At 44.4% G+C, this 27,930-nt stretch overlaps 1 protein-coding gene across 1 annotated transcript in view; it reads right to left on the bottom strand.

Moving 5' to 3' along the window:
- The window catches only part of kif9 (kinesin family member 9), a 95,838-nt gene that overhangs the window by 7,045 nt on the left and 60,863 nt on the right, over positions 1-27,930 (bottom strand). Inside the window, exons 13-17 of the mRNA XM_078215902.1 lie at positions 26,854-26,944; positions 26,177-26,304; positions 15,766-15,948; positions 6,937-7,145; positions 4,215-4,394 (exon numbers count right to left, since the gene is read on the bottom strand). Of these exons, the coding sequence (XP_078072028.1) occupies positions 4,215-4,394; positions 6,937-7,145; positions 15,766-15,948; positions 26,177-26,304; positions 26,854-26,944 (791 nt within the window). The remainder of the gene's footprint in view (positions 1-4,214; positions 4,395-6,936; positions 7,146-15,765; positions 15,949-26,176; positions 26,305-26,853; positions 26,945-27,930) is intronic.

Raw genomic sequence — 27,930 nt, 5'->3', positions numbered from 1 at the left:
AGACCAGTGTCCTGACAAATCAAGCAACAATCCAAATTGTGTTTGTTTTAAGGCAATCCCCCACCCCCACAGGGTCATCTGTCAATGTTCTTAAGTTTTGTTTTCACTGAGCACGAATCTCTGCTGTCCTGTAAACACATTTTGCTATCTTACCTTTATGCCATTACTAGCATCTTCTACAACCCTTAGCAATGCCATCAACACTTCCTAAACATCTTTGCATAACTCTCCTGGCACAGTGGCAGTGATTAGCACTGCTGCCTCACAGCACCAGGGACCCGTGTTTAATTCTGGCCTTGGGTGACTGTGGGAGTTTGTACATTCTCTCTGTGTCTGTGTGCTCCGGTTTCCTCCCACAGTCCAAAGATAGAGTCATAGAGGTTTACAGCATGGAAACAGGCCCTTCGGCCCAACTTGTCCATGCCGCCCCTTTTTTTAAACCCCTAAGCTAGTCCCAATTGCTCGCATTTGGCCCATCTTACCCATGTAACTGTCTAAACATTTTTTAAAAGACAAAATTGTACCCACCTCTACTACTACCTCTGGCACCTTGTTCCAGACACTCACCACCCTCTGTGTGAAAAAAATTGACCCCCTGGACCCTTTTGTATCTCTCCCCTCTCACCTTAAACCTATGCCCTCTAGTTTTAGACTCCTCTATCTTTGGGAAAAGATATTGACTTTCTAGCTGATCTATGCCCCTCATTATTTTATAGACCTCTATAAGATCACCCCTGAACCTCCTATGCTCCAGAGAAAAAAGTCCCAGTCTATCCAGCCTCTCCTTATAACTCAAACCATCAAGTCCCGGTAGCATCCGAGTAAATCTTTTCTGCACTCTTTCTAGTTTAATAATATCCTTTCTATAATAGGGTGACCAGAACTGCACACAGTATTCCAAGTGTGGCCTTATCAATGACTTGTACAACTTCAACAAGACGTTTCAACACCTGTATTCAATGTTCTGACTAATGAAACCAAGCATGCCGAATGCCTTCTTCACCACTCTGTCCACCTGTGACTTCACTTTCAAGGAGCTATGAACATGTACCCCTCGATCTCTTTGCTCTGTAACTCTCCCCAACGCCCTACCATTAACTGAGTAAGTCCTGCCCTGGTTCGATCGACCAAAATGCATCACCTCGCATTTATCTAAAGTAAACTCCATCTGCCATTCATCAGTCCACTGGCCCAATTGATCAAGATCCCATTGCAATCCTAGATATCGGTTGCACGGTGGCACAGTGGTTAGCACCGCTGCCTCACAGCTCTAGAGACCTAGGCTTGATTCCTGGCTTGGATCACTGTCTGTGTGGTGTTTGCACGTTCTCCCCATGTCTGCGTGGGTTTCCTCCGCATGCTCCGGTTTCCTCCCACAGCTTGAAAGACATGCTGGTTAGCTGCATTGACCCGAACAGGCGCCGGAGTGTGGCGACAGTAACTTCATGGCAGTGTTAATGTAAGCCTTACTTGTAACTATTAAACAAACTTTAATTACTTTTTTAAGATAACCTTCTTCACTGTCCACTATGCCACCAATTTTGGTGTCATCTGCAAACTTACCAACCATGCCTACTAAATTCTCATCCAAATCATTAATATAAATGCCAAATAACAGTGGACCCAGCATCGACCCCTGAGGCACACCACTGGTCACAGGCCTCTAGTTTGAAAAACAACCCTCTACAACCACCCCCCTGTCTTCTGTCATCAAGTCAATTTCATATCCATTTAGATACCTCACCCTGGATCCTGTGAGATTTAACCATGTGGTACCTTGTCAAAGGCCTTGTCAATGTAGACAACATCAACTGCACTGCCCTCATCTACCTTCTTGGTTACCCCTTCAAAAAACTCAATCAAATTTGTGAGACAAGATTTTCCACTCACAAAGCCATGCTGACTGTCCCTAATCAGTCCTTACGTCTCTAAATGCCTGTAGATTCTGTCTCTCAAAATACCTTCTAACAACTTACCTATTGCAGATGTGAGGTTCACCGGCCTGAGGTTCCCAGGCTTTTCCCTGCAGCCCTTCTTATACAAAAGGCACAACGTTTGCCACCCTCCCATCTTCAGGTACCTCACCTGTGACTATCGATGATTTAAATATCTCTGCTAGGGGACCCGCAATTTCCTCCCTAGCCTCCCACAGTGTTCTGGGATACACTTCATCAGGTCCCGGGGATTTATCTACCTTGATGCGCTTTAAGACTTCCAGCACCTCCTTCTCTGTTATGCGTACACTCTGCAAGACATTACTATTTATTTCCCCAAGTTCCCTAACACCCATGCCTTTCTCAACAGTGAATAATGATGAGAAATAAAAATTTATAATCTCATCCATCTCTTGTCCTCTATCTCTCTCCACAGATGCTGCCAGACTGCTGGTTTTTTCTGGCATTTTCTGTTTATATTTCAGATTTCTAGCATCTGCAACACTTTGCTTTTATTAGAGAAAATAACTATTGTTTCACATGAGTCCAGAGTCTAGAATCAAAACTCCAGTGGTGTATTCCTTCACAGAGGTCATCAGGCTGAAAACTGATGCTGGATAATCCACTTTTCCAGTGGAGATGACTTCCATGGTGATAAAAGCAAAATACCATGGGTGCTGGAAATCTGAAATAAAAGCAGAAAATGCTGGAACAGCTCAACAAGTTTGGCAGCATCTGTGAACAGAAACCAGCATTTTTTTGCTTTTATTTCTGACCTCCATGGCAAGATGGGCACACAAAGGCGAATTTGTCTGTAGGTGATGGTACAGAAGTTCATAAGTTCCAGTGGAATAGATGGGGCCGGGCATTCAAACCTGCAACAGAGCTCTGTTTCTGAGCTATTACCTGGTTGATGGTCTGCTTTGCAGCTCCACAAGACAGGGTAACTGGTTCTCCCAGCTACAGGGGTCAAGTGATATGATTTTCACTTTACCCCTTTGTTTTGGACAAAAGGATATATATTCCTTTGTCTAGATTCTTGAGACGGTTCATATTTCAACTATTAATTATTTCAAAGCGGTTTCACAGTCTTTGTCCCATCAGACCGTTAGCCGGGGCTGGGCTTAGAAATGTAAATAGCCTTTGTACAATTTCCTTGGATTTGATCTCTGCATTAAAAGGGGTCATTAATGTCTCACAGAGATAATGAGATAGCAGCCAGTGTGAATGCCAGGATGCTCCTTTTGTTTGAATCATAGCTTCAATCATTTTAAAGCTTTTGTCTAGTTTTTAAGATTTCATAAATTCGCCATCGTGAACGCACGTGCACACGCACATGCGCACACTTGCAACTTATGGACATGACACTAACAAGAATATCTGTCTGGGCCTTTCAGAAGCCTGAAATGATATACTGTTAGATCTCCACTATGTTCTGCAAATGAAGGTTCAGCATTGGAATATACTGTGTAAATGGTGAAGCACAAAGTAATACTTTATAGGCGTTTATGACAGTGTGATAACCCCCACGAGGTCCATGGGGAATCACTGATCTGTGGGACTCGTTGAGTAGGAGTTCCCCTGGTAACTGGCGGCCTGCCAAGCTGGAACTCATTACCTGAGCCTTTTATAAGGCAGGCCCAGAGCCTGCTGAACTGTAGTCCCAGGCAGGAAACTAGTGTGTGTACACCACCGTAGGGGTTTTACTTTGCATTCTGTGAAAAACTATGTTCTTTTCCAGTCGGGCTTCCTGAGTCATTGCAGACAGCATACACACGAGTCAAATTATAGTTTGGTCACAGGATTCAAGAGTTGAGAGAGCAGAAAGCATTTACAGAGGACCTAGGATTGTGGCTGGGATTTCTCGTCTAATTGGTTTTGTAAGAGTACATTTATTTCGTAACTTACCATGTCTCTCAGAAATGCCTCAAAATACCTCACTTCCAAGGAATCTTTTGTGTGCAAAGCAAGATCCCACAAATAATGCCATGAAGAACAAACAGTAAGTCTTTCCTTGGTGCGGGGTGGGGGAATGTTGGCCAGGACACCTTCCTAGTGTTCTTTCAATAGTACCATAACATCTTTAAAATCCATCTGAGCCACTAAGTACAGAGTCTCATCTTAAATTCGGACAATTCAACAATACAGCATTGCCCTTAGGTGAGCATTCACTTTGGATAATATACACCGAGTTCTGTTTTATGGTATTACTGTTTCTGATCAGAGTATCTGCTGCTGTTGAATCCCAGCACAACTGTGGGCTGTGTAGCCTTCCCTTACCTGTCAGTAGCCGCAGCCTGCACTGGTCCACCAGTTTGTGGCAGTACTGAACCTCCACCCGCAGATCTCGCAAAGTATCAAAGTCTTGCCGGTAATGGTGTTTCAGATCCTTCAGCTGCATGATCAAATTGAACTCATCTTCATCGATTACTGGATCACCTTGTTCATTCACATATTCACCTGTTGGACATGGAAACGATCCAACAATCAAACAAGTTTGAGTATTTTCAGGCTATGGTCCTTCACATGTAACTCTGGTATAAGCGCAATGAGCTTTTTGAGGATAATAGATGACACTGAGCCAAGTGAAACTCTGGTACAAAGGGGAAATCATGTTTGATGAGTCTATTGGAACTCGTTGATAATGTAACCAGTAGAGTTGACCGAGGAGAACCAGTGGATGTGGTTTAGTTAGACTTTCTGAAGGCTTTCGACAAGGTCTCACATAGCAGACTACTATGTAAATTTAAAGCACATGGGATTGCAGGTAATGTCTTGAGATGGATAGAAAGCTGGTTAGCGGATCGGAAGCAAAGAGTTGGCATAAATGGATCTTTTTCTGATTGGCAGTCAGTGACTAGGGGGGTTCCACAGGGATTGGTGCTGGAACCCCAACTGTTCACATTATATATTAATGATTTGGAAGAGGGAATTAAATGTGTTATCTCCAAGTTTGCAGATGATACAAAGTTGAGTGGGAGGGTAAGCTGTGAGGAGGATGCAGAGATCCTTCAGTGTGATTAGGACAGGCTGAGTGAGTGGGCATATGCAGTATAAATGTGGATAAATGTGATGTTATCCACTTTGGTAGCAATAATAGGAAGACAGATAATTACTCGAATGGGTGTAATTTGAGAGAGGTGGATACTCAATGAGACGTTGGTGTACTTGTGCATCAGTCGTTGAAAGTAAGCGCGCAGGTACAGGAAGCAGTAAGGACGGCAAATGGTATGTTGGCCTTCATAGCAAGAGGATTTGAGTACAGAAGAAGAGATGTTTCACTGCAATTGCACAGGGCGTTGGTGAGACCACACCTGGAGTATTGTGCATAGTAAGAAGTCTCACAACACCAGGTTAAAGTTCAACAGGTTTATTTGGAATCATGAGCTTGTGGAGCGCTGCTCCTTCCTCAGGTGAGTGGAGAGTTGGGTTCACAAACATGGCATATAGACCTGTTGGACTTTAACCTGGTATTGTGAGACTTCTTACTGTGCCCACCCCAGCATCTCCACATCATGGAGTACTGTGTGCAGTTTTGGTGTCCTTATCTGAGGAAGGATGTCCTTGCTATAGACGGAGTACAACGAAGGTTTACCAGGCTGATTTCCGGCACGGCATGTCTACCACATGAGGCGAGACTAAGTCGGTTAGGATTATAGTAATTAGAGGTTCGAAGAGTGAGAGAGCATCTCTTAGGAACTTATAAAATTCTAACAGGGTTAGACAGGGTAGATTCAGAAAGAATGTTCTCAATGGTGGGGGTGTCCAGAACTAGGGGTCATAGTTTGAGGATAAGGGGTAAAGCTTTTAGATCTGAGGTGAGGAGAAACTTGTCCACCTGGAGAGTGGTGAATGTGTGGAATTCATTACCACAGAAAGTAGTTGAGGCCAGAACGATGTCAGATTTGAAGAAGAAATTAGATATAGCTCTGGGGGCTAAAGAGATGAAGGGATATGGAGGGAAGGGGAGGATCAGGATATTGAATTTAATGATCAACCATGATCATAATGAATGGTGGAGCAGGCTCGAAGGGCTGATTGGCCTACTCCTGCTTCTAGTGTCTGTTTCTATGTAATGAATTGCACAGTATATCTGAATTATATACAGCTTAAAAGGTAGCTGGTAATGAACTATGTTGTCTATTGTATCTGCCCTATGGTTGGCCCTCTATTATTTGCTGCATTGTCCAAGTAATCATTCTTCATGCATGAGTGGTGTTAGCTATTTGATCATGAAAAGCATCACACACCAGTCTAATTCTGTCCTTGTCTGAATCCGACATGGGGATCATCAGACAGCTGTCAAAACAGGAACTCTGGTTCATTTACCCTACGCCTAACATGCTTTGGTTGAACATAGCTAACTTACCGCACACTAGGAAATTGAAATCATATCTTCCTCATTTGTCTACCCATTGGTGTGGCCATGATGTGGAGATGCCGGCGTTGGACTTGGGTAGGCACCAACGTCGGCATCTCCACATCATGGCTACCGCCGACACCGCAAACTGCCGGCTCAAAGTGGAGAGGATCTCCAAGAAGATCGCGCATATCGACACAGACATCAAGTTTCTACAAAGATGCAAGAAAGCAGACATTATCTTGTAATTGAGTCTGTGTTTATATATGCCCTGTTTGTGAACCCAACTCTCCACTCACCTGATGAAGGAGCAACGCTCTGAAAGCTTGTGCTACCAAATAAACCTGTTGGATTTTAACCTGGTGTTGTGACACTTCTCATTGGGGTGGGGGAACTGGGAACATAATGTGAACAAAAACCTTCTTTCTCCTTGCAAGAGAAGTCACCAGCAGTGAAGTCATAAAGTTGTATGCTGGATGAAGGCCTGGGGACCAAGGGTAAAAAGGGCCAATTCTGGAAAAGTTCAAATATCATAGCATCCTATTGCTCGGTCTTAGCTCAGACTTACACCTTTGATGCTAAGATAGATGACATGTCTCACCTCCATGATTGTCCTCGAGTTACACAGCCTTGTGGCATTACCTTGGTCCCTTTGGTCTCGTTTCTTGAGGTTGAGTGCCCGGTTAGTGATGTCAATTTCCTCCTTGATGTTGTTGATCCTCTCAGTCAGCATCTTCAGGTTATTCCTCTTTTCACTGAGAATATGTTTGTTCTCCATCAAGATGCGGTTAATTTCACATCCTCTCTCATTTTTAAACATATCAAACATTAATGATTTTGGTGGAGGAGAACTGCGTCACAGAAAGGAAAAATAGAAATCAGAAATAAAAATAAAATAATTAGGCATAATTGGATTAAACTGGTTTTGCTAAATATTATCTTTATCTTTTATTTACTTCCTTTGGCTTCACTCTTCTCCAAAGATGCTGTCCCATGCTATGGTACAGTTTCATAGACTATTTAACAGTGCAAAGCAAACCCTATCCTGTTGTCACCCCTTTCCAGTAGGGATTATTAGATAGCAATCAGTCCTCATAACATAGCCATTAAAAATCCAGCGACATTCTGGTGAATCTGAGCTGTCACTCCTTCAAGGCAAATTTTGCTTTTTGAGGATTGGTGAAGACTTAGAACAGTATTTAATCTATGGGTGGTACAGTGGCACAGTGGTTAGCACTGCTGCCTCACAGTGCCAGGGACTCTGGTTCGATTCCCAGTTTGGATTACTGTCTGTGTAGAGTTTGCACATTCTCCCCGTGTCTGTGTGGGTTTCCTCCAGGTGCTCCGGTTTCCTCCCACAGTCCAAAGATGGGCAAGTTAGGTTGATTGACCATGCTAAATTGACCCTAGTTTCGGGGGGATTAGCAGGGTAAATATTTGGGGCTACGGGTATAGGGTGGGATTTTTGTCGGTGCAGTCTCGATGGGCCGAATGGCCTCCTTCTGTACTGTAGGGATTCTATGAAAGCCTTCGCCTCCAGGTTTAGAGGTCTCCTTCCCACCTCTGCCTGATTAAATCTAGGGCAGGAAGGCTCATGGATGCCCTTTCCACCCGGGCACTAACTGAGGCCCTCAAATGGGCAATTAAAGCTTGTGGGGGGTCGGGGGGGGGGGGGGGGGGGGGGGTCCTCAATCTTGTGGGGGAGCTCCTCATGTCCAGAGTGCCAGAGATCTGGAGTGAAAACTTGGCTGTGCAGTCGGACAGCTGAAACTGACACTCTGACAAATTATCGGGCAACTCCTCTCATGATGTTTGAATGTTTTTGCGAAAGCATTCATAGAATCAAATACATAGGGGCCAGGGCAAATTTAGTTTACTATGTAGAATTTTACTTAGAACTTTAAATCTGAAAATGAAACTGCAAGTTAGTTAAGATCCCCAGTTAATAGTCAGCAGCCCCTAACTCGATCACTTTAAAGTGGTTGCCTGAATAGGTGTTAATTACTGTAGCAGGAAACTAAATTAGCATTTGTAACTTGGGAATAAGTCATAAACTCAATACAGTATCCAGTATTCACAATTGCATAGAGTATGGAGCACAAAATGATTACAGAAGTGAGTGCTTTGTAAACAGGGTGCTAAAGTCAGGAATTTGGTATAAGTGGGAATTAGGTGCATTAGGTGGGAATTAGGTTTTATCTCTGATAATTGACGAGTGTTTTTCTTTTGTCTCTAAGCAAAGAAACTGTAATGTGCTATGACTTTATTAGTACAGTAACTAATAAACTGATTGTATCAATAAACAGGGTTGATAAACAGGACAGGAGCTGGTGTGCAGTAACTGTCACATGTTTTTTTTATTCATTCGCGGGACATGGGCGCCGCTGGCTGGCCAGCATTTATTGCCCATCCCTGGTTGCCCGAAGGCAGTTGAGAGTCAACCACATTGCTGTGGCTCTGGAGTCACACGTAGGCCAGACCGGGTAAGGATGGCAGATTTCCTTCCCTAAAGGAAACTAGTGAACCAGAAGGGGTTTCCCCGACATCGACAATGGCTTCATGGTCATCAGTAGATTCTTAATTCCAGATTTTTTTTATTGAAGTCAAGTTCCACCATCTGCCGTGGTGGGATTTGAACCTGGGTCCCCAGAACATTAACTGAGTTTCTGGATTAATAGTCCAGCGACAATACCACTAGGCCATCACCCCCCCTTTATGTGGGGAGCATTGTGATCCATATCTGCAGTAAGCTTGAGGAACTCTGGCACAGAGTTTTGAACTGGTTTCAAGCTGCAGATAATGCAGGAAGCGGGGATAGTTACCTTGACACTTTGTTTCACAGCCCTGAAGAAGAACTTTAGAGTGAACCAATGGTCAGGGACCAGAGGGTGTGAGGGAGGTATGGTGACCCAGGATGAGGAGTCTTGGCGAACAGGTTTGATCTGATTTATTATTGTCACATGTATTGGGATACAGTGAAAAGTATTGTTTCTTGCACGCTACACAGAAAGCATTCCATTCATAGAGTACATAGGGGAGAAGGAGAGGAAATGGTGCAGAGTATAATGTTACAGTTACAGATAATGTAGAGAAAGATCAGCTTAATATATGGTAGACCCATTCAAAAGTCTGATGGCAGCAGGGAAAAAGCTGTTTTTGAGTCAGTTGGTACATGTCCTCAGACTTTTGTATTTTTTTCCTGACGGAAGAAGGTGGAAAAGAGTATGTCCGGGTGGAGTCCTTGAGCTTGCTGGCTGCTTTTCCAAGGTAGCGGGAAGTATAGACTGAGTCGATGGATGGGAGGCTGGTTTGAGTGATGGACTGGGCAATGTTCGCAACCCTTTGTAGTTTCTTGCAGTGTTGGTCGGAGTAGGAGCCATACCAAGCTGCGATACATCAGAAAGGAAGCTTTCTATGGTATATCTGTAAACATTGGAGAGAGTTGTAATGGACATGCCAAATTTCCTTAGCTTCCTGAGAAAGTAGAGGCATTGGTGGCTTTCTTAACTATAGCGTCGGCATGGACAGACCAGGACAGGTTGTTGGCGATCTGGACACCTAGAAACCTGAAGCTCTCGACCATTTCCGCTTCATCCCCATTGATGTAGACAGGGACATGTCCTCCACTACATTTCCTGAAGTTGATGACTATCTCCTTCATTTTACTGACATTGAAGGAGAGATTATTGTTGTCGCGCCAGTTCACCAGATTCTCCATCTCTTTCCTGTACTCTGAAACGTCATTGTTTGAGATCCGACCCATTACGGTGATGCCATCAGCAAACTTGAAAATTGAGTTGAAGCGGAATTTGGCCACACAGCCATCGGTGCATAAAGAATATAGTAAGGGACTGAGGACACAGCCTTGCGGGGCATCGGTGTTGAGGATAATCATGGAGGAGGTGTATGAGGTACTTGCTACCCATTAGAACAAGAGGTAAGATTTTAAGAATGGCGCTTGCTATCCCGAGAGTTGGTGCCTAAAGTTCAGCCGCTGACTCTCAAACTCCCACTGACATTTCATGCTCACTTGAGCGTTGACTGGCAGTGGGCGAGATTCTGTCTGTCTTTAGAAGGAAGACCCTTCCACGTCGGCAAAAGAGATTGGCCGACAGCTCTTCAATCTGCCCAGGCACAGCACAGTGGCCAGAAACATCCTGCCTGGAACTAAGTCCCTTTGAAAAGGTATCTCCCTGGGTTCCTGGGGCAGGAGGATAGGGTCACCTGGGAGTGGGGGGGGGGGGGGGGTTTGGAAGGGGTGCGATTGTGGCAGTTGGGGGGGGGGGGGGGGCGGTAAATGGTCCCGGAGCTCCCACGTCCTGGGATGGAGGGCTCCCTATTTCTGAGGGGACCTTCAGAGTGAGCCCCTTCCCCACAACCCCCCTTCCCACCCAAGATGGCGAAAAGGTTTAGCACCCTACCCATCCAGGCTCCTGTCGGCCTAAAAATTGAAGCTGGGCTGGATGACGCCCTTGAGTGGCCACAAGGGCCTTAATAGGTGAATGGGTGGGTTGCCCGCCTGCCCAAGTGTGAAATTGCATCTGGGTTGGGCAGGCATGTTCCTGGTAGAATCCCATCCATTCAATTTTATGTTCCTGAGCTCTGACAAAGTGTCATCTGGATTCAAAACGTTAATTGTATTCTCTCTCCACAGGTGCTGTGAGACCTGCTGAGATTTTCCAGCATTTTCTGTTTTTGTTTCCAATTCCGGCATCCAGAGTAATTGGTTTTTATATCAACCGTGACCTCAGATTCATGTCACGCTACATGTTGTTCGGTGGGGGAAAAATCTCCCTGACTGTCCTGTTTTGACACCATGCATAGCTTGATCACAGGTAGTGTTTAGCACCATATCATTCTGTGATTGTTTGTAATTATCTCTGCCTTGAAATATTGGTTCTTAGGTCATCCCTTCACTTGTTATACAGCCTGTCGTCACTTTACACATACTGATTATACTTAACTGCTTGCATTTGTCTATTAGCACTCATGATTACTTGTAAAGACTTGTTATTCAGCCAGCCTACGCTGTCTGTACTTATCCTTTGACACTCTTGTTTACCTGTTAGTGTTGGGCTATCGTCACTCCGTCTATATATATATATTCTGTGCCAGCGCACCTCGCTTCACTTCACCTGACGAAGCAGCATCGTTCCAAAAGCTTGTGATTTCAAATAAACCTGTTGGACTATAACCTGGTGCCGTGTGACCTCTCAGTTGTGGAATAAGTATTGACCAGGAAATCAAAGATAACTCCCATGTACTTCTTTGACAGTATCATGCAATCTTTTATGTGCACCTAAGACGGCAGACTTTCTTTCATGTCTCGCCTCAAAGAAATAATTAAACTGTAAATAATGGAAATAAACACAATGTCCTGAGAAAGGACATGAGATTGAAGTGGCGATAGGATATGATCAGGTCATTAATATAAGGAGAAAAATGTTTTGCAAAAACCTTGAAGGCCCAAACTGTTTAAAACTGAGAAAACAAAATATAAATTCTATAGATTAAAAAACAGTTACACTTAAGAATGATTGATTCTGCATTTCTTTTGTAATAAGAAGTCATGTAATTAAACACTTGTCATGATCGATAGAGAATTGCAATTCTCGAGGCCACTGAAACTTCAAGTGGGTAGAAACATTTGTTTTCCCATTTTTAGCTTCTATTACCGCCAAGAACATGGACCAGTACATGGAGGGCTGTGACAAGTCCTCGGGGATCAGTGCTGGGACCTTTGCTGTTTGTAATATATAGTAAGAAGTCTCACAACACCAGGTTAAAGTCCAACAGGTTTATTTGGGAGCAAATACCATAAGCTTTCGGAGCACAGCTCCTTCGTCAGATGGGGTGGATATCTGTATAAATGATTTGGAGGAAAATGTAACTGGATTGATTAATAAGTTTGTGGACAACACAAGGGTTGGTGGATTTGCGGAAAGTGGACCCCCCCACCCCCCCGGGGCCCCTGCCAGAGATCAATCTGCCCCCCCCCCCCCCCACCAGAGATCCGTCTGCCCCCCCTGCCTGAGATAAACCTTACCCGTCTCCCTCCTTCCCCCCCCCCCACCGACAACGATCTGGCCTCACTCATCCCCCCAGAGAATGGTCTGGCCTCACTCGCAGCTCCCCCCCCCCCACCCACCCCCCCCAACCAGAGGAACATCTGTCCCTCCTCCTCCTCCCTCCCCACCAGACAACGATCAGCTCCCCCCACCCCCCCCACCCCCCCCCACCACCAGAGATACATTTGACCCGCCTTCCCCTCGCTCCCACCCCACCAGACAATGATCTGGCCTCACTCCCCTCCTCCCCACAAACAGAGAATGATCAGGCCTGCCTCCCTCCTCCCCCTCCCACCACCGATCTGAGTCAGAGAGCCGTTGGAAGCTCGGAACGCACCTCTTCAGCAGCTGGAGTGCCCGATTCAGACTTTTATTTAGCAGGTCCATTACGGCGCAGTTCCAGATTGGCAAATGCGGTGGTAAAGGGGGAAATGCTGATAAAGTTGGGCGGGCAGTTCATTAATTCAATTTAAATGCATGCAAATGCATTTAAATCGCTGTTGTGCCGGTTTTGGGCGCGAATCGAATCGCCGCCAGGTTTCGGTAAAGTGGCAATCTGCGCGGACGCGGATCGCGTTAATGGCCTCACACCCGACCTTACCATGTTTTTGCGGCCGCAATGGTAAAATCGGGCCCATAGTGTTCAATTCTGGTCGCCACACTACCAGAAAGATGTGGAGGCTTTGGAGAGGGTACAGAAAATATTTACCAGGATGTTGCCTGGTATGGAGAGCATTAGCTATGAGGAGAGGTTGGAGAAACCTGGTTTGTTCTCACTGGAATGACGGAGGTTGAGGGGAGACCTAATAGAAGTCTACAAGATTATGAGGAGCATGGACAGAGTGGATAGTCAGAAGCTTTTTCCCAGGGTGCAAGAGTCAATTACTAGGGGGCATAGGTTTAACGTGCAAGGGGCAAGGTTTAAAGGAAATGTACGAGGCAAGCTTTTTTTTACACAGAGGGTAGTGGGTGCTTGGAACTTGCTGTCAGGGGAGGTAGTGGAAGCAGATACGATAGTGAGTTTTAAGGAGTATCTGGACAAATACATGAATAGGATGGGAATACAGGGATACGGTCCCCGGAAGGGTAGGGGTTTTAGTTCAGTCAGGCAGCATGGTCGGTGCAGGCTTGGAGGGCTGAAGGGCTTGTTCCTGTGCTGTAATTTTCTTTGTTCTTTATTTGTATCAAATCACCAAAGTATTTCAGCATTCAATGCAGTTAGTGCAGGATAAAATCCATACTAGCACCAGAACATGACCTTGCTGTATTATGTTTGCAAAGCGAAGCAAAGCCTATGGCAGTGCTTTACGAACAATTTTCCAATGTGACACCATTTCAAGTCACCACCATCTTCTCAGGGGCATTCAAGATGGGCAACGAATGCTCGCCTTGATACCCACATCCCATGAATGAATATTTACATTAAAAATCTTGAATATTAATGTGACTCCAGATACCAACAAAATCAAAACAACAATAAAGCAGCTGGGTAACTTTCAGTAAATATTTAAAGTGCAACATATTATAGATTCAATGTATTATCAACATATAATAATATATATCATACAAATATGAAAATCAGTACTTTGTAAATATATTATTTTATGTACTCATGCACAGCCGAGGTCTCCACATTTCCTGATGACAGAAGACTCAGTGAAGTCCTCACCTCCAACACCATCTTCTTAAACACACACACACCAGCCCTTCTTCTCAAATTCCCTTTCCCCTCACAGTCCCACACAGCCAGCAGCCCCTCTCCCTCACTCGACAGCCCCTCTTCCCAATTCCCTTCCCCCATTGTGGAAACTTGTAATAGGTGAACATGGAGAAAAAGTAAAGAAGCCTGTCAGTGTCTTGTCAACATTTGTCTCCAATTTTAGCAGGAGTGCAGACTTTATAAAGCAATTAGTAACATTCTTGTTGCACATCGATCATATAGTGACCTGAAAACTGATTGGACTTTAAAGACTAGCTTCATGTCTGGGTACCAGTATATTGCACTCACTCAGTTGGTATAGTCATTATATCAACATGTGACAACACACATTTGGCAGCAACAGGTCTGCTCATGACCCAGGCCATGATCACTGAAAGCCTGCTGTGATTCCACTACAACCAGCGGAGATTTGAGCTCCGAGCTTTGACCCCCCACAACTGAACACTGGAGAGACTTTGGCTATTCTGCTCCCTCAACCCCCACTCCAAACCCTGTGGAGACTTGAGTTCACTGCTCTCTCCTCACCACACCCCAAACCTGAGAGACTATGGCTCCGCTGCTCCCTCTCCGAACTCAGAGAAAACCTAAAGGGCAAAACTTCTAGTCTCCGGAAAACCACAGCCCAGGTGTACAACCGAAGATGTGCATTGGGACTCTGCAGAAGTCCTGTTGAACGGACCTATGTGGGAATTGCACAGAAGTTTAAACTTCTGATGGCCAATTCTCCTGCTTCCTCTAATACTGTGTGAGAATTGGAAACTTAGGACAGATCTGTGATACCTTCCTATAACATGGGTAACTCCACAACTAATCACCAATCACATCCTTGATTCCAGACTAGCCCTTCTACCTGACCCAACTATCCTCCTTACCTGACCATCATCCCAACCACCCAGCTACCCACCCGACCACCTGACCATACTCCCAACCACCCACCCAATCTGACTCCACCCACTATCCATTCATCCACCTATTGACTCATCTTACCCACTGACCAATTCAGCCACTCAACCACTCCCCCATTCACTCATCCATTCACTAACATTCAAGACTAGACCTTTAAACTTACTAAATGGCAGCCAGAGCTATAAACTCCACCCCATCAGAGCTCCCCGATAGACACTGCTCTGCACATTTCTGTGAAAGCCAGGATCAGAAGATTGTAGAAGAAATGTACAGCAGTGGAAGAGAAATTTCAAGCACAATGGCAATCGGACTATCATTGTATCTGCGCAGAAGATCCAGGTTGGAGACTTGGGCTCCACAATCTCACCGATCACAACACCACCCATCAACCCCCCACCACAGCTTGTTACACACTGTAGCTCTGTCAAGCAGCCAGCAACAGAGTACTCCCTGCAAATAGCGGAAAGCTTTCATCCCTGAATGTTTCAATAGACAGTGCAACACAATAGAAAGGACACCGGGCCAGTAAGCATTTTGTCTTTTTTTAATAAATTTCTTATCAATGCACCATATCCTTTCAAAAAACACATTCTGAACCCCTTTCTATTGTCCTTACCAGATCACCGCTAAATGTTATTCCCCATGCCGGACCAATCAAATTATGCAATGTCCAACATCACTACAAGAAGAGAATTATACTGTAAATTATACTGATCTCAGAGAGCCCTTGAATTCTATTTCTCGCACTAACGTTTGCCCTGGAACTCCTCTGCTTACCTGGGCTTTGTCTCTTCCAATTTGACAACCGATTCCGACTTTGCAGAATCAGCACTCAGTACCTCGTGTTCTCTCTGTGCTGTATCTTTCTCACTGACAGGAGGAAGAGGAGGCTGTTCTTTCGTCTGCAAAATCAATTCAACATCTCTTCCAGTAATGGAAATTCGTTCCTTCTTGATATTGCTGACATAAACACAAAGTAAGCATCAACATAATTAGAAACAGACAGACATTTGCTAAACCATCAGCATAGTTTAGAAAGGTGAAGTCAATAGTGTTGTCAAACAACACTTACTCAACAATAACTGACTCAGCGATGCCCAGTTGGGTTCTCCTAGGACAACAGCTCATAAGCTCATGACAGCCTTGGTTGAAACATGGACAAAACAGCTGAATTCTAGAGGTGAAGAGAGAGTGACTGCCTTTGAAACAAAGGCAGAATTTGACTGGAATCAATGAGAACAATAGTGGGTGGTGGAGGTGGAAACCTCCACTACCTGGACTCATCTCTAGCACAAAACAAGATGGTGGTTCTTGGTGACCAATCATCTCAGCCTCAGGACATTATCACAGGAGTTCCTCATGCAGTGTCCTAGGTCCAACCATCTTCAGCTCGGAAGTGTGGATTTTTTGCTGATGATTGAGATGTGCTCAGCACCATTCAAACTCCTCGGGTAATCAAGCAGTTCATGCCTGAATGCAATTAGACCTAGTCAATATCCAGGTTTGGGCTGAGAAGTAACAAGTAGCATATATGCCACACAAGTGCCAGACAAATGAACATTTCCAACAAGAGAGTATCTAACCATCTCCCTTTGACATTCAAAGCTCCCACTATCTACATCTTGGAAGTCACAATTGACCAGAAATTTAACTGGACCAGCATGTAAATGTTACGTCCACCAGAGCAGCACTGCTATAGGCAGGGAATGTTTCGGTCAGTATCTCACCTTCTGACTGTCCAAAGCCTGTTTACATCTACAAGAACACATGTCAGGAGTGTGCCAGAATACTCTCCACTTGCCTGAATGAGTACAGCTACAACACTCAAATAATTTGACACCATCCAGAACAAAACAGCCCCATATAAATGGCATCTCATCATTAACAAACATTCACTCCCTGAGCCAGAAGGGCATTGTGACAGCAATGTGTACCATCCACAAGGTGCAGCAACTTGTCAATGCTCCTTTGACAGCATCTCCCCCTCCTACTAAACATCACCAGAGATGTATAGCGTCTTAGAGACTTACAGCATTGAGACAGGCCCTTCGGTCCAACTTGCCCATGCCGCCCAATTTTTACCACTAAGCTAGCCCCAATTGCCCGCATTTGGCCCATATCCCTCTGTACCCACCTTACCCATGTAATTGTCTAAATCCTTTTTAAAAAGACAAAATTGTATCCGCCTCTACTACTGCCTCTGGCAACTCGTTCCAGACACTCACCAGCCTCTGGGTGAAAAAATTGCCCCTCTGGACCCTTTTGTATCTCTCACCTTACACCTATGCCCTCTGGTTTTAGACTCCCCATTGACTGTAGCTGCAAAAGAGGTTTGCTCACCGTTACTTCTCAAGGGCAATTAAGGATGGGCAAAAAATGTTGGCTTTGCCAGTGATGCCTACTTCCCATGAATAAAGGAAAATTGGAATGAATCTAGAATGTTCAGGTTTAAAGATATACTCAGTTAATGGTAGGGCGTTGGGGAGAGTTACAGAGCAAAGAGATCTAGGAGTACATGTTCATAGCTCCTTGAAAGTGGAGTCACAGGTGGACAGAATGGTGAAGGCATTCGGCATGCTTGGTTTTATTGGTCAGAACATTGAATGCAGGAGTTGGAATGTCTTGTTGAAATTGTACAAGACATTGGTAAGGCCACACTTGGAATACTGTGTGCAATTGTGGTCACCCTATTATAGAAAGAATATTATTAAACTAGAAAGAGTGCGGAAAAGATTTACTAGGATGCTACCAGGACTTGATGGATTGAGTTATAAGGAGAGGCTGGATAGACTGGGACTTTTTTCTCTGGAGCGTAGGAGGCTGAGGGGTGATCTTATAGAGGTCTATAAAATAATGAGGGGCATAGATCAGCTAGATAGTCAATACCTTTTCCCAAAGGTAGGGGAGTCTAAAACTAGAGGGCATAGGTTTAAGGTGAGAGGGGAGAGATACAAAAGTGTCCAGAGGGGCAATTCTTTCACACAGAGGGTGGTGAGTGTCTGGAACAAGCTGGCAGAGATAGTAGTAGAGGCGAGTACAATTTTGTCTTTTAAAAAGCATTTAGATAGTTACATAGGTACGATGGGTATAGAGGGATATGGACCAAATGCGGGCAATTTGGATTAGCTTAGGGGTTTAAAATAAAAGGGCAGCATGGACAGGTTGGGCCGAAGGGCCTGTTTCCATGCTGTAAACCTCTATGACTCTATGACTAAAGATAATTATCTAGAATTCCAGCTACTAGCAGGTCTGAAATCTAAAAATAACTCTATAGTAAAATACTAACACTGACAGATACTGACCTAGGTTCTTTGCATTAACTATTACAATGTGGAGGCAGTCAAGAAATTGAATAGGTTAAAAATGAAGAGGAAATAAACATATTATAACGTGACAAATAGATCAAATGCATAGCTGAATGGGTGGTGTGAAGGCAGGGATTTCAATGCACTAGTACTGGGAAAAGAGAGAGATGCTCTGTTTGGACATACCACCCTTAAAGCGGTTTGGGACCACTGTTCTGGTGCATTAAATAACTAGGTGATGGCTTAAACTAATGAAAGGATGTACTGGAGGATTCAGGAAAGGGTAAATTCAACAGCAATAAGAGAAATGTCAAGGCTTTAAAGCAGCAAAGGAATTTTGATAGAAGTCAATAGAGTGTGTCAGAAAAGGGCAGAGAGGAACAAAGGTAATTATTTTTATTCATTAATGGGATCTAAATGGCGCTGGTGATGCCAGCATTTGTTTTCTAAAACTGATGGCAAGCTGCCTTATCGAACTGTTTTGGTTCAGCTGGAGCAGGGACACACACAGTGCTGTCAGGGAGTTCCAGGATTTGACCCAGCAACAGTGAGGGAATGGCAATATAAAGTTCCAAGTCATGATGGGGTGCGGCCTGCTGGGGAACTTTCAGGTGGTGATGTTCACATGTATATATTGTCCTTGCTCTTCTAAATGACAAACATTACAGGTTTAAAAGATGCTGTCAAAGGGACCCTAGTGGTTAGCACTGCTGCCTCACAGCGCCAGGGACCTGGGTTCGATTCCCAGCTTGGGTCACTATCTGTGCGGAGTCTGCACATTCTCCCTGTGTCTGTGTGGGTTTTCTCTGAGTGCTCCAGTTTCCTCCCACAGTCCGAAAGACATGCTGGTTAGGTGCATTGGCCATGCTAAATTCTCCCTCAGTGTACCTGAACAGGCGCCGGAGTGTGGTGACCAGGAGATTTTCACAGTAACTTCAATGCAGCGTTAATGTAAGCCTACTTGTGACACTAATAAATAAACTTTAAAAAAAACAAAAAGGTTCACATCCTTTCTGTTGAGGCTGAACCAGTGTATTATGAAGGTTCATAACTTACTCTGTGCCCTCATTTGTAAAACCCAGAATTCAGTATAATTTATGAACTGCTTGCTCAACTTGCCCTGCCACCTTCAATGATTTATGCACACATACGCGCAGGTCTCTCTGCTCTGCATTTCCTTTAGAATTGTACCCTTTAATTTCTGTCACCTTTCCTCATTCTTCTGACCAAAATGTATCACTTCAGACTACTCCACATTAACTTTCATCTGCCACATGTCTGACTATTGAAGTCTCTCACTGTCCTCACAGTTCACAATTCTTCCAAGTCTTGTATCATCTTCAAATTTTGAAATTGGGCCCTGTACAGCCACGTCCAGGTTAGTATTATAAATCAAGAAAAGCAATGTTCCCTCTACATACCATCTTTCTCCAGTTAGGAGTAAGTAAAGTTTTCAGTAATGGGCTTGAATTAAGTAATTAAACTTTGCATAATAACACTCTAGGTATGCTAAATGCCAGTGATTCAAATTACCACAAGATTCAAAATAAAATGCCTATCAGCACTAATATTTTTCACTCAAACACATAGTTTTACTGACATTTGGGAACTCAAATGATCAATACATAGGAAAACAATGCAATAGTACATTTAGAAATCATATGACCCAACACATTTTCTTTGCGCTCCTGCACGTCAAAATTTATGACTGCACCCATTGAGAGGCTGAGAAATATTGGTATTTATTGGGAACTCGGTATCTTTATTCATGAATCATAGAAAGTCAACGTGTAGGTCTAGCTAGCAATTAGTAAAGTCATATTACATATTAGCCTTTATTACAAAGGAATTGCAGCCTTGGGGGCAGATTTTCAAATGAGTCAGGGTCCAGACTGGGTGTAGATGTGTGTGCAATTTTGTGCCACAGACCTCCATGCCAATTCCACCAGCGATATCTGCAAGGTGGATGAACAGCTGGTCAAGGCACCACTGGACATATGCTCAGGGAGAAGAACATAAGAACCAGGAGCAGGAGTAGGCCATTTGGCCCTTCAAGCCTGTTCCTCCATTCAATAAGATCATAGCTGATCTTTTCGTGGACTCAGCTCCACTTACCTGCCCACTCACCATAACCCTTAATTCCTTTCCTGTTCAAAAATGTATCTAACTTTGCCTTAAAAACAGTCAATGAGGTAGTCTCAACTGCTTCACTGGGCAGCGAATTCCACAGATTCATAACCCTTTGGGTGGAGAAGTTCCTTTTCAACTCAGTCTTAAATCTGCTCCCCTTATTTTGAGGCCATATCCCCTAGCTCTGGTTTCACCCGGCATGGAAACAGCCTACCTGTTCTATCTTATCTATTCCCTTCATAATTTCATATGTTTCTATAAGATCCCCCCTCATTCTTCCAAATTCCAATGAGTACAGTCCTAGTCTATCAGTCTCGCCTCATAAGCCAACTCTCTCAACTCCGGAATCAACTTAGTGAATCTCCTCTGCACCCCCTCCAATGCTAGTATATCCTTTCTCAAGTAAGGAGACCAAAACTGTACACAGTACTCCAGGTGTGGCCTCACCAGCACCTTGTGCAGCTGCAACATAATCTCCCTGCTTTTAAACTCAATCTCTCTAGCAATAAAGGTCAAAATCCATTTGCCTTCTTAATTACCTGCTGCATCTGCAAACCAACCTTTTGTGATTCATGCACAAGGACACCCAGGTCCCTCTGCATAGCAACATGTTGCATTTTTTTTACCATTTAAATAATAGTCAATTTTGCTGTTATTCTTACCAAAATGGATGACCTCACATTTACCAACATTGTACTCCACCTGCCAGACCCTCGCCCACTTACTTTAACTATCTATATCCCTTTGCAGACGTTCAATGTCCTCTGCACACTTTGCTCTTCCACCCATCTTAGTGTCATCTGCGAACTTTGACACACTACACTTGGTCCCCAACTCCAAATCATCTATGTAAATTGTTAACAATTGCGGTCCCAACACTGATCCCTGAGGCACACCACTAGTCACTGATCGCCAACCAGAAAAACACTTATTTATCCCCACGCTTTGTTTTCTGTTAGTTAACCAATCCTCTATCCATGCTAATACATTACCCATAACGCCGTGCACCTTTATCTCATGCAGCAGCCTTTTGTACGGCACCTTGTCGAATGCCTTCTGGAAATCCAGATGCACCACATCCACCGGTTCCTTGTTGTCCACTGTGTTCAGAATGTCCTCAAAGGATTCCACTAAATTAGTTAAACCTGACCTTCCCTTCATGAACCCATGCTGTGGCTTCCCAATGGGTCAATTTCTATCCAGATGCCTTGCGACTTCTTCCTTAATGATAGATTCAAGCATTTTCCCCACTACAGAAGTTAAGCTAACCAGCCTTTAGTTACCTGCCTTTTGTCCACCTCCTTTTTTAAACAGTGGCATCACATTTGCTGTTTCCAATCTGCTGGAACCACCCCAGAGTCCAGCGAATTTTGGTAAATTACCATGAGTGCATTTGGTATTTCCCCCGCCATCTCTTTTAGTACCCTGGGATGCATTCCATCAGGGTCAGGAGACTTGTCCATCTTTAGCCGCATTAGCTTACCTAACAATGCTTCTTTAATGATAATGATCATTTCTAGGTCCTCACCTGCCATTGTCTTCTTGTCATCAATTTTTGTCATGTTATTTGTGTCTTCCGCTGTGAAGACCGCACAAAATACCCGTTCAATGCCTCAGCCATTTCCTTATTTCCTGTTATTAAATCCCCCTTCTCATCCTCTAAAAGACCAATGTTTACCTTAGCCACTCTTTTTTGTTTTATATATTTGTAGAAACCTTTGCTATCTGTTTTTATATTCTGAGCTAGTTTACTCCCATAATCTATCTTACTTTTCTTTATAGCTATTTTCGTGGCTTTCTGTTGACCTTTAAAGATTTCCCAATCCTCTATTTTCCCACTAATCTTTGCCACTTTGTGATGCATTTTCTTTCAATTTGATACCCTCCTTTATTTCCTTAGATATCCCTTTTTCAACAGTCCTTCCTGATCACTGGTATATATCTTTGCTGAGCACTGTGAAAAATCGCTTTGAAAGTCCTCCACTGTTCCTCAATTGTCCCACCATACAGTCTTTGCTCCCAGTCTACCTTAGCCAGCTCCTCCCTCATCCCGTAGTAGTCTCCTTTGTTTCGGCGCAAGGCACTGGTATTGGATTTTACCTTCTCACACTCCATCTGTATTTTAAATTCAACCATACTGTGGTCGCTCCTTCTGAGAGGATCCCTAACTGAGATCATTAATGATTCCTGTTTCATTACACAGGACCAGATCTAGGATAGCTTGCTCCCTCGTAGGTTCCATCACATACTGTTTGAAGAAACTATCGTGGATACATTCTATGAACTCCTTCTCAAGGCTGCTTTGACCAATCGACATGCAGATTAAAGTCCCCCATGATAATTGCTATACTATTTTTACATGCATCAGTTATTTCCTTGTTTATTGCTCACCCCACCATGATGCTATTTTTTGGCGGCCTATAGACTACACCTATCAGTGACTTTTTCTCCTTACTATTTCTAATTTCCACCCAAATGGATTCTTATCGTTAAGGCTAAATGCTGGGAAGATATTTCTCAATCATTCCCTGTTGTTTATTACTTAATCCTTTAGTCTGATGGCATAAGAAATATCCCATTGGTTGCCCTATTCCCTCATGTCCCAAGTGTCTTGTTTCCTTTGCTGTGTTGCTTTAATCTCACATTTTCAGAAATTTATTGGGAAAAATGTTTTCGGCTGAAGACAGCATGGGCAAGTCTAACAAATGCTAGATGTCATTGGATGCATTCCTACAACAAAATCAATAAAATTTGCAAGGGTCTGCATAAAGAATGAGGGAGAGGAATTAATTTGATAGTTCTTTCAAAGAGCTGCCATAAGCACGATGGACTGAAGTGCCTTTTCCTGCACTATATGATTCCAGAATGATTGACACAAGAGGAAGACTGTGGCAACGCAAAAAGATGATGTGAAAATTTTACCCAAGCAGATTGCTCAGGAAGCAGAAAGGTAAGCATGATAAAAGAATAGATAGGCCGGAATTCTCCCCCCAAAAAAGTGCTGAAATCGCGGGATAACTGGAATAATACACGCTAGTTTTTTCAGTGGGAGTTCACACTAGAATCTCCCACACTCTATCCAATGCAGAGGTCACTCGCGTAAATATCATTATAAATCAGTGGACGGGGCCAATTCCTGCCCGGGAGGCTGAAACCAGCAGGCCTCTGAGCATGCGCAGTGGTCATGAACTGTCAACCTCCCATTTGCTGGCCAGCTCGGGACCTCCGCAATGCTGCCCCCCCCCCCCAAGCTCCCCACAGCCTGATCGCGGCCCCCCCTATTTATTCCAAGGCCAGCCCCGACCCCCCCCAGTCCTGGATGGCCTCAATCTCTAGCCACCCACCCCCTGGCAGTGCCAATCCCCTCCACACCTCCCACAATGCAAACTCTTCCACAGGCAGATCCCCTCCCCCGCCAGCCCACCCCGATCGCTGACCTCCCTCCTGCCCCCATCAATCCCAATGCCAGAGTGGCAGCGGGACCCCACCACCAAAGTGCCCCTTAGCCCCGCCCCTTGGCACTTCCCCATGCCCATTGGACTGTGCCAAGGTGCCCCCTGGGCATGGGCACTTTGCCCCTTGAGTAGTGTTATGGGCACAGGCTGGCACTTCCAAATTGCCCATGCCCAGGAGCATCACCCCACTACCACCCAAATCCCTGGGGGCCCTCAACTGCCCCTCCCCTTCGCTCCAGCGGGGTTGAGGCGCTAGCTTCCCATTAAAAACAAACGGGAGGCAAAAGTAGACATTGGGCCGCTCCAAAATGACGCTGGTAATCTAGTGATGGGAGACAAGGAAATAGCTGAGGAACTTAATAAGTACTTTGCGTCAGTCTTCACAGTAGAAGACACGAGTAATATCCCAACAATTCAGGAAAGTCAGGGGGCAGAGTTGAATATGGTTGCCATCACAAAGGAGAAAGTGCTAGAGAAACTAAAAAGTCTGAAAATTGATAAATCTCCGGGCCCAGATGGGCTACATCCTAGAGTTCTAAAGGAGATAGTTGAAGAAATAGTGGAGGCGTTAGTTATGATCTTTCAAAAGTCACTGGAGTCAGGGAAAGTCCCAGAGGATTGGAAAATCGCTGTTGTAACCCCACTGTTCAAGAAGGGAACAAGAAAAAAGATGGAAAATTATAGGCCAATTAGCCTAACCTCAGTTGTTGGCAAAATTCTAGAATCCATCGTTAAGGATGAGATTTCTAAATTCTTGGAAGTGCAGGGTCGGATTAGGACAAGTCAGCATGGATTTAGTAAGGGGAGGTCGTGCCTGACAAACCTGTTAGAGTTCTTTGAAGAGATAACAAATAGGTTAGACCAAGGAGAGCCAATGGATGTTATCTATCTTGACTTCCAAAAGGCCTTTGACAAGGTGCCTCACGGGAGACTGCTGAGTAAAATAAGGGCCCATGGTATTCGAGGCAAGGTACTAACATGGATTGACGATTGGCTGTCAGACAGAAGGCAGAGAGTTGGGATAAAAGGTTCTTTCTCAGAATGGCAACCGGTGACAAGTGGTGTCCCGCAGGGTTCAGTGTTGGGGCCACAGCTGTTCTCTTTATATATTAACGATCTAGATGACGGGACTGGGGGCATTCTGGCCAAGTTTGCCGATGTTACAAAGATAGGTGGAGGGGCAGGTAGTATTGAGGAGGTGGGGAGGCTGCAGAAAGATTTAGACAGTTTAGGAGAGTGGTCCAAGAAGTGGCTGATGAAATTCAACGTGGGCAAGTGCGAGGTCTTGCACTTTGGAAAAAAGAATAGAGGCATGGACTATTTTCTAAACGGTGACAAAATTCATAATGCTAAAGTGCAAAGGGACTTGGGAGTCCTAGTCCAGGATTCTCTAAAGGTAAACTTGCAGGTTGAGTCCGTAATTAAGAAAGCAAATGTAATGTTGTCATTTATCTCAAGAGGCTTGGAATACAAAAGCAGGGATGTACTTCTGAGGCTTTATAAAGCACTGGTTAGGCCCCATTTGGAGTACTGTGAGCAATTTTGGGCCCCACACCTCAGGAAGGACATACTGGCACTGGAGCGGGTCCAGCGGAGATTCACACGGATGATCCCGGGAATGGTAGGCCTGACATACGATGAACGTCTGAGGATCGTGGGATTGTATTCATTGGAGTTTAGGAGGTTGAGGGGAGATCTAATAGAAACTTACAAGATAATGAACGGCTTAGATAGGATGGACGTAGGGAAGTTGTTTCCATTAGCAGGGGAGACTAGGACGCGGGGGCACAGCCTTAGAATAAAAGGGAGTCACTTTAGAACAGAGATGAGGAGAAATTTCTTCAGCCAGAGAGTGGTAGGTCTGTGGAATTCATTGCCACAGAGGGCTGTGGAGGCCGAGACGTTAAGCGTCTTCAAGACAGAAATTGATAAATTCTTGATTTCTCGAGGAATTAAGGGCTATGGGGAGAGAGCGGGTAAATGGAGTTGAAATCAACCATGATTGAATGGTGGAGTGGACTCGATGGGCCGAATGGCCTTACTTCCGCTCCTATGTCTTATGGTCTTATAGTGAGGAGCTACTGTAATCCCTACTGGAGTGAAACACTCTGACGGGGTGGGAGATGCGAGCGAATTCAGTCCCGGGCTCGCTAATTGTACTTAAATAGTGCGTTAAATATTATTTCAATGCTGACCTCGCCTCCCAGCCGATTTCTGATGTGGCGCAGATGCCGCTGGAAATGTGGCCCTAACAAATTAGCGCAGCGGGATGGGAGAATCACAGCCATAGTTTCTGACCTGGTTATATCTTTGCTCTTTTTGCTTTTTAACTTCTTGGCTTTAGCTGATGCTGGAGCCTGTCCAATTCCAAATCCCTCTCCGCTAACTTCTCCAACCGGTGTTTCTTCAGCTGTCTCGGCCACAACCTGCAAGCACCAAATGACCAGGTATTGAAAAAACAACTGCCAATATCCATACATGTAATAGAATACAATAAAAGAAACCCTTGGCTGATGTTGTGGCCGGTGTAGTTGTTTCTTATAACCAATCTCTGGGAATGACTTACAGGGATTTGGAATTTTTAAAATAACGATAAAAGATAATGGATATCTAGGTTTGCAGGTTTTCAAAGCTGAATTCCAACTCCATTCCTTTTGAAAGGGTCTTCTCTGGTCTATTGGCTCAAGTGAGCTCACAATAACATACCCAGGATAATAAGCTGAAAATCCTTTCTGTTTCTTAAATTCCTATAAAACGGAAATTAAAATATGCTTTCACCAGACTCTTCCTCTTGCCTTTGAAAGCACAGAACATAATATTGGATCTCATTTTATAGAAAACAGTTAAATAATTCTTGCAAAAAAGAATGAAAAAATATGCAACAGCCATGTTCAGAGTGAATGGCAGAGCAGCCTCGATGGGCTGAATGGCCTACTCCTGTACCAATATTCGTATGTCTATTTCCTTACACTCACCGGTTCAGGGGTATAGCTGGTTGCTCTGTTCATTTTATCAATTAGAATATATTTCTTCCGTAATGCAGTCTCAATTTCTTGCCCTTGTTGCCTTCGCATGAAACAAAATAAAATGTAAAACTGAAGTCAGGGTTTTGACTGAATTTTGCTGAGGCAGAGCCAAAGACAGCAGTAAGGGAAATAGAAGCTGAAACAGCAACAGAGGCAGAAACAACTGCAGGTTGTGGCCGAGACAGCTGAAGAAACACCGGTTGGAGAAGTTAGCGGAGAGGGATTTGGAATTGGACAGGCTCCAGCATCAGCTAGAGCCAAGAAGTTAAAAAGAAAAAAGGGCAAAGATAGAAGCAGGAACTGGGACAGAAATAGAGAGAGGTAGCAGCAGGAGCAGAGACAGCAGTAGAGACAGAGACAGTAGCAGGGAGAGAGGCAGCAGGAGAGACAGAGACAGTAGCAGGAGCAGAGACAGCAGTAGAGACAGAGACAGTAGCAGGGAGAGAGGCAGCAGGAGAGACAGAGACAGTAGCAGGAGCAGAGACAGCAGTAGAGACAGAGACAGTAGCAGGGAGAGAGGCAGCAGGAGAGACAGGGTTGCCAACTGTGATTTTTCTCCTTCAGGTGCTACTCTAATTGCCTTTGAAAGACAAGATTGGATCCACCTCCACCACCATTTCAGGTGGTGCAGTCCAGATATAACCACTCCTTGTGCTGTCTTTGTTTCATTCAACAAACTATGTCGTCTGATTGTTGACACTCCTACAAAGGGAACAGTTTCTCTCGACATACTCTCTCTACGTCCCTCTTGTTTTTGAACACATCTCGGAAATCTCCTCCCAACTTTCTCTTTTCTCAAAGAAGCACAACTCCAGCGTGTCCAATCTAGGCACGTAACATTAGTCCCTAATCCCTGGTGTTAATCTCGTAATCCTTTTCTGTTGCCTCATTAAAAAATCTCAGTGTTTTACAGGAAGCCATGGTCCCCGCACCACCACATGGCTAAAAAGGTCAGTGTGGGCAAGCCCTCCCATGGGAAGAATAGCAGTCATGCTGAAATTTAACAGCTAATTGGAACAGGAAGTC

This window comes from Mustelus asterias, chromosome 7 (assembly GCF_964213995.1).
Source record: "Mustelus asterias chromosome 7, sMusAst1.hap1.1, whole genome shotgun sequence".
NCBI classification, from domain to species: Eukaryota; Metazoa; Chordata; class Chondrichthyes; order Carcharhiniformes; family Triakidae; genus Mustelus; species Mustelus asterias.
The sequence above is the reverse complement of the archived record's forward strand: the minus strand, read 5'-3'. Positions and strand labels throughout refer to the sequence as shown.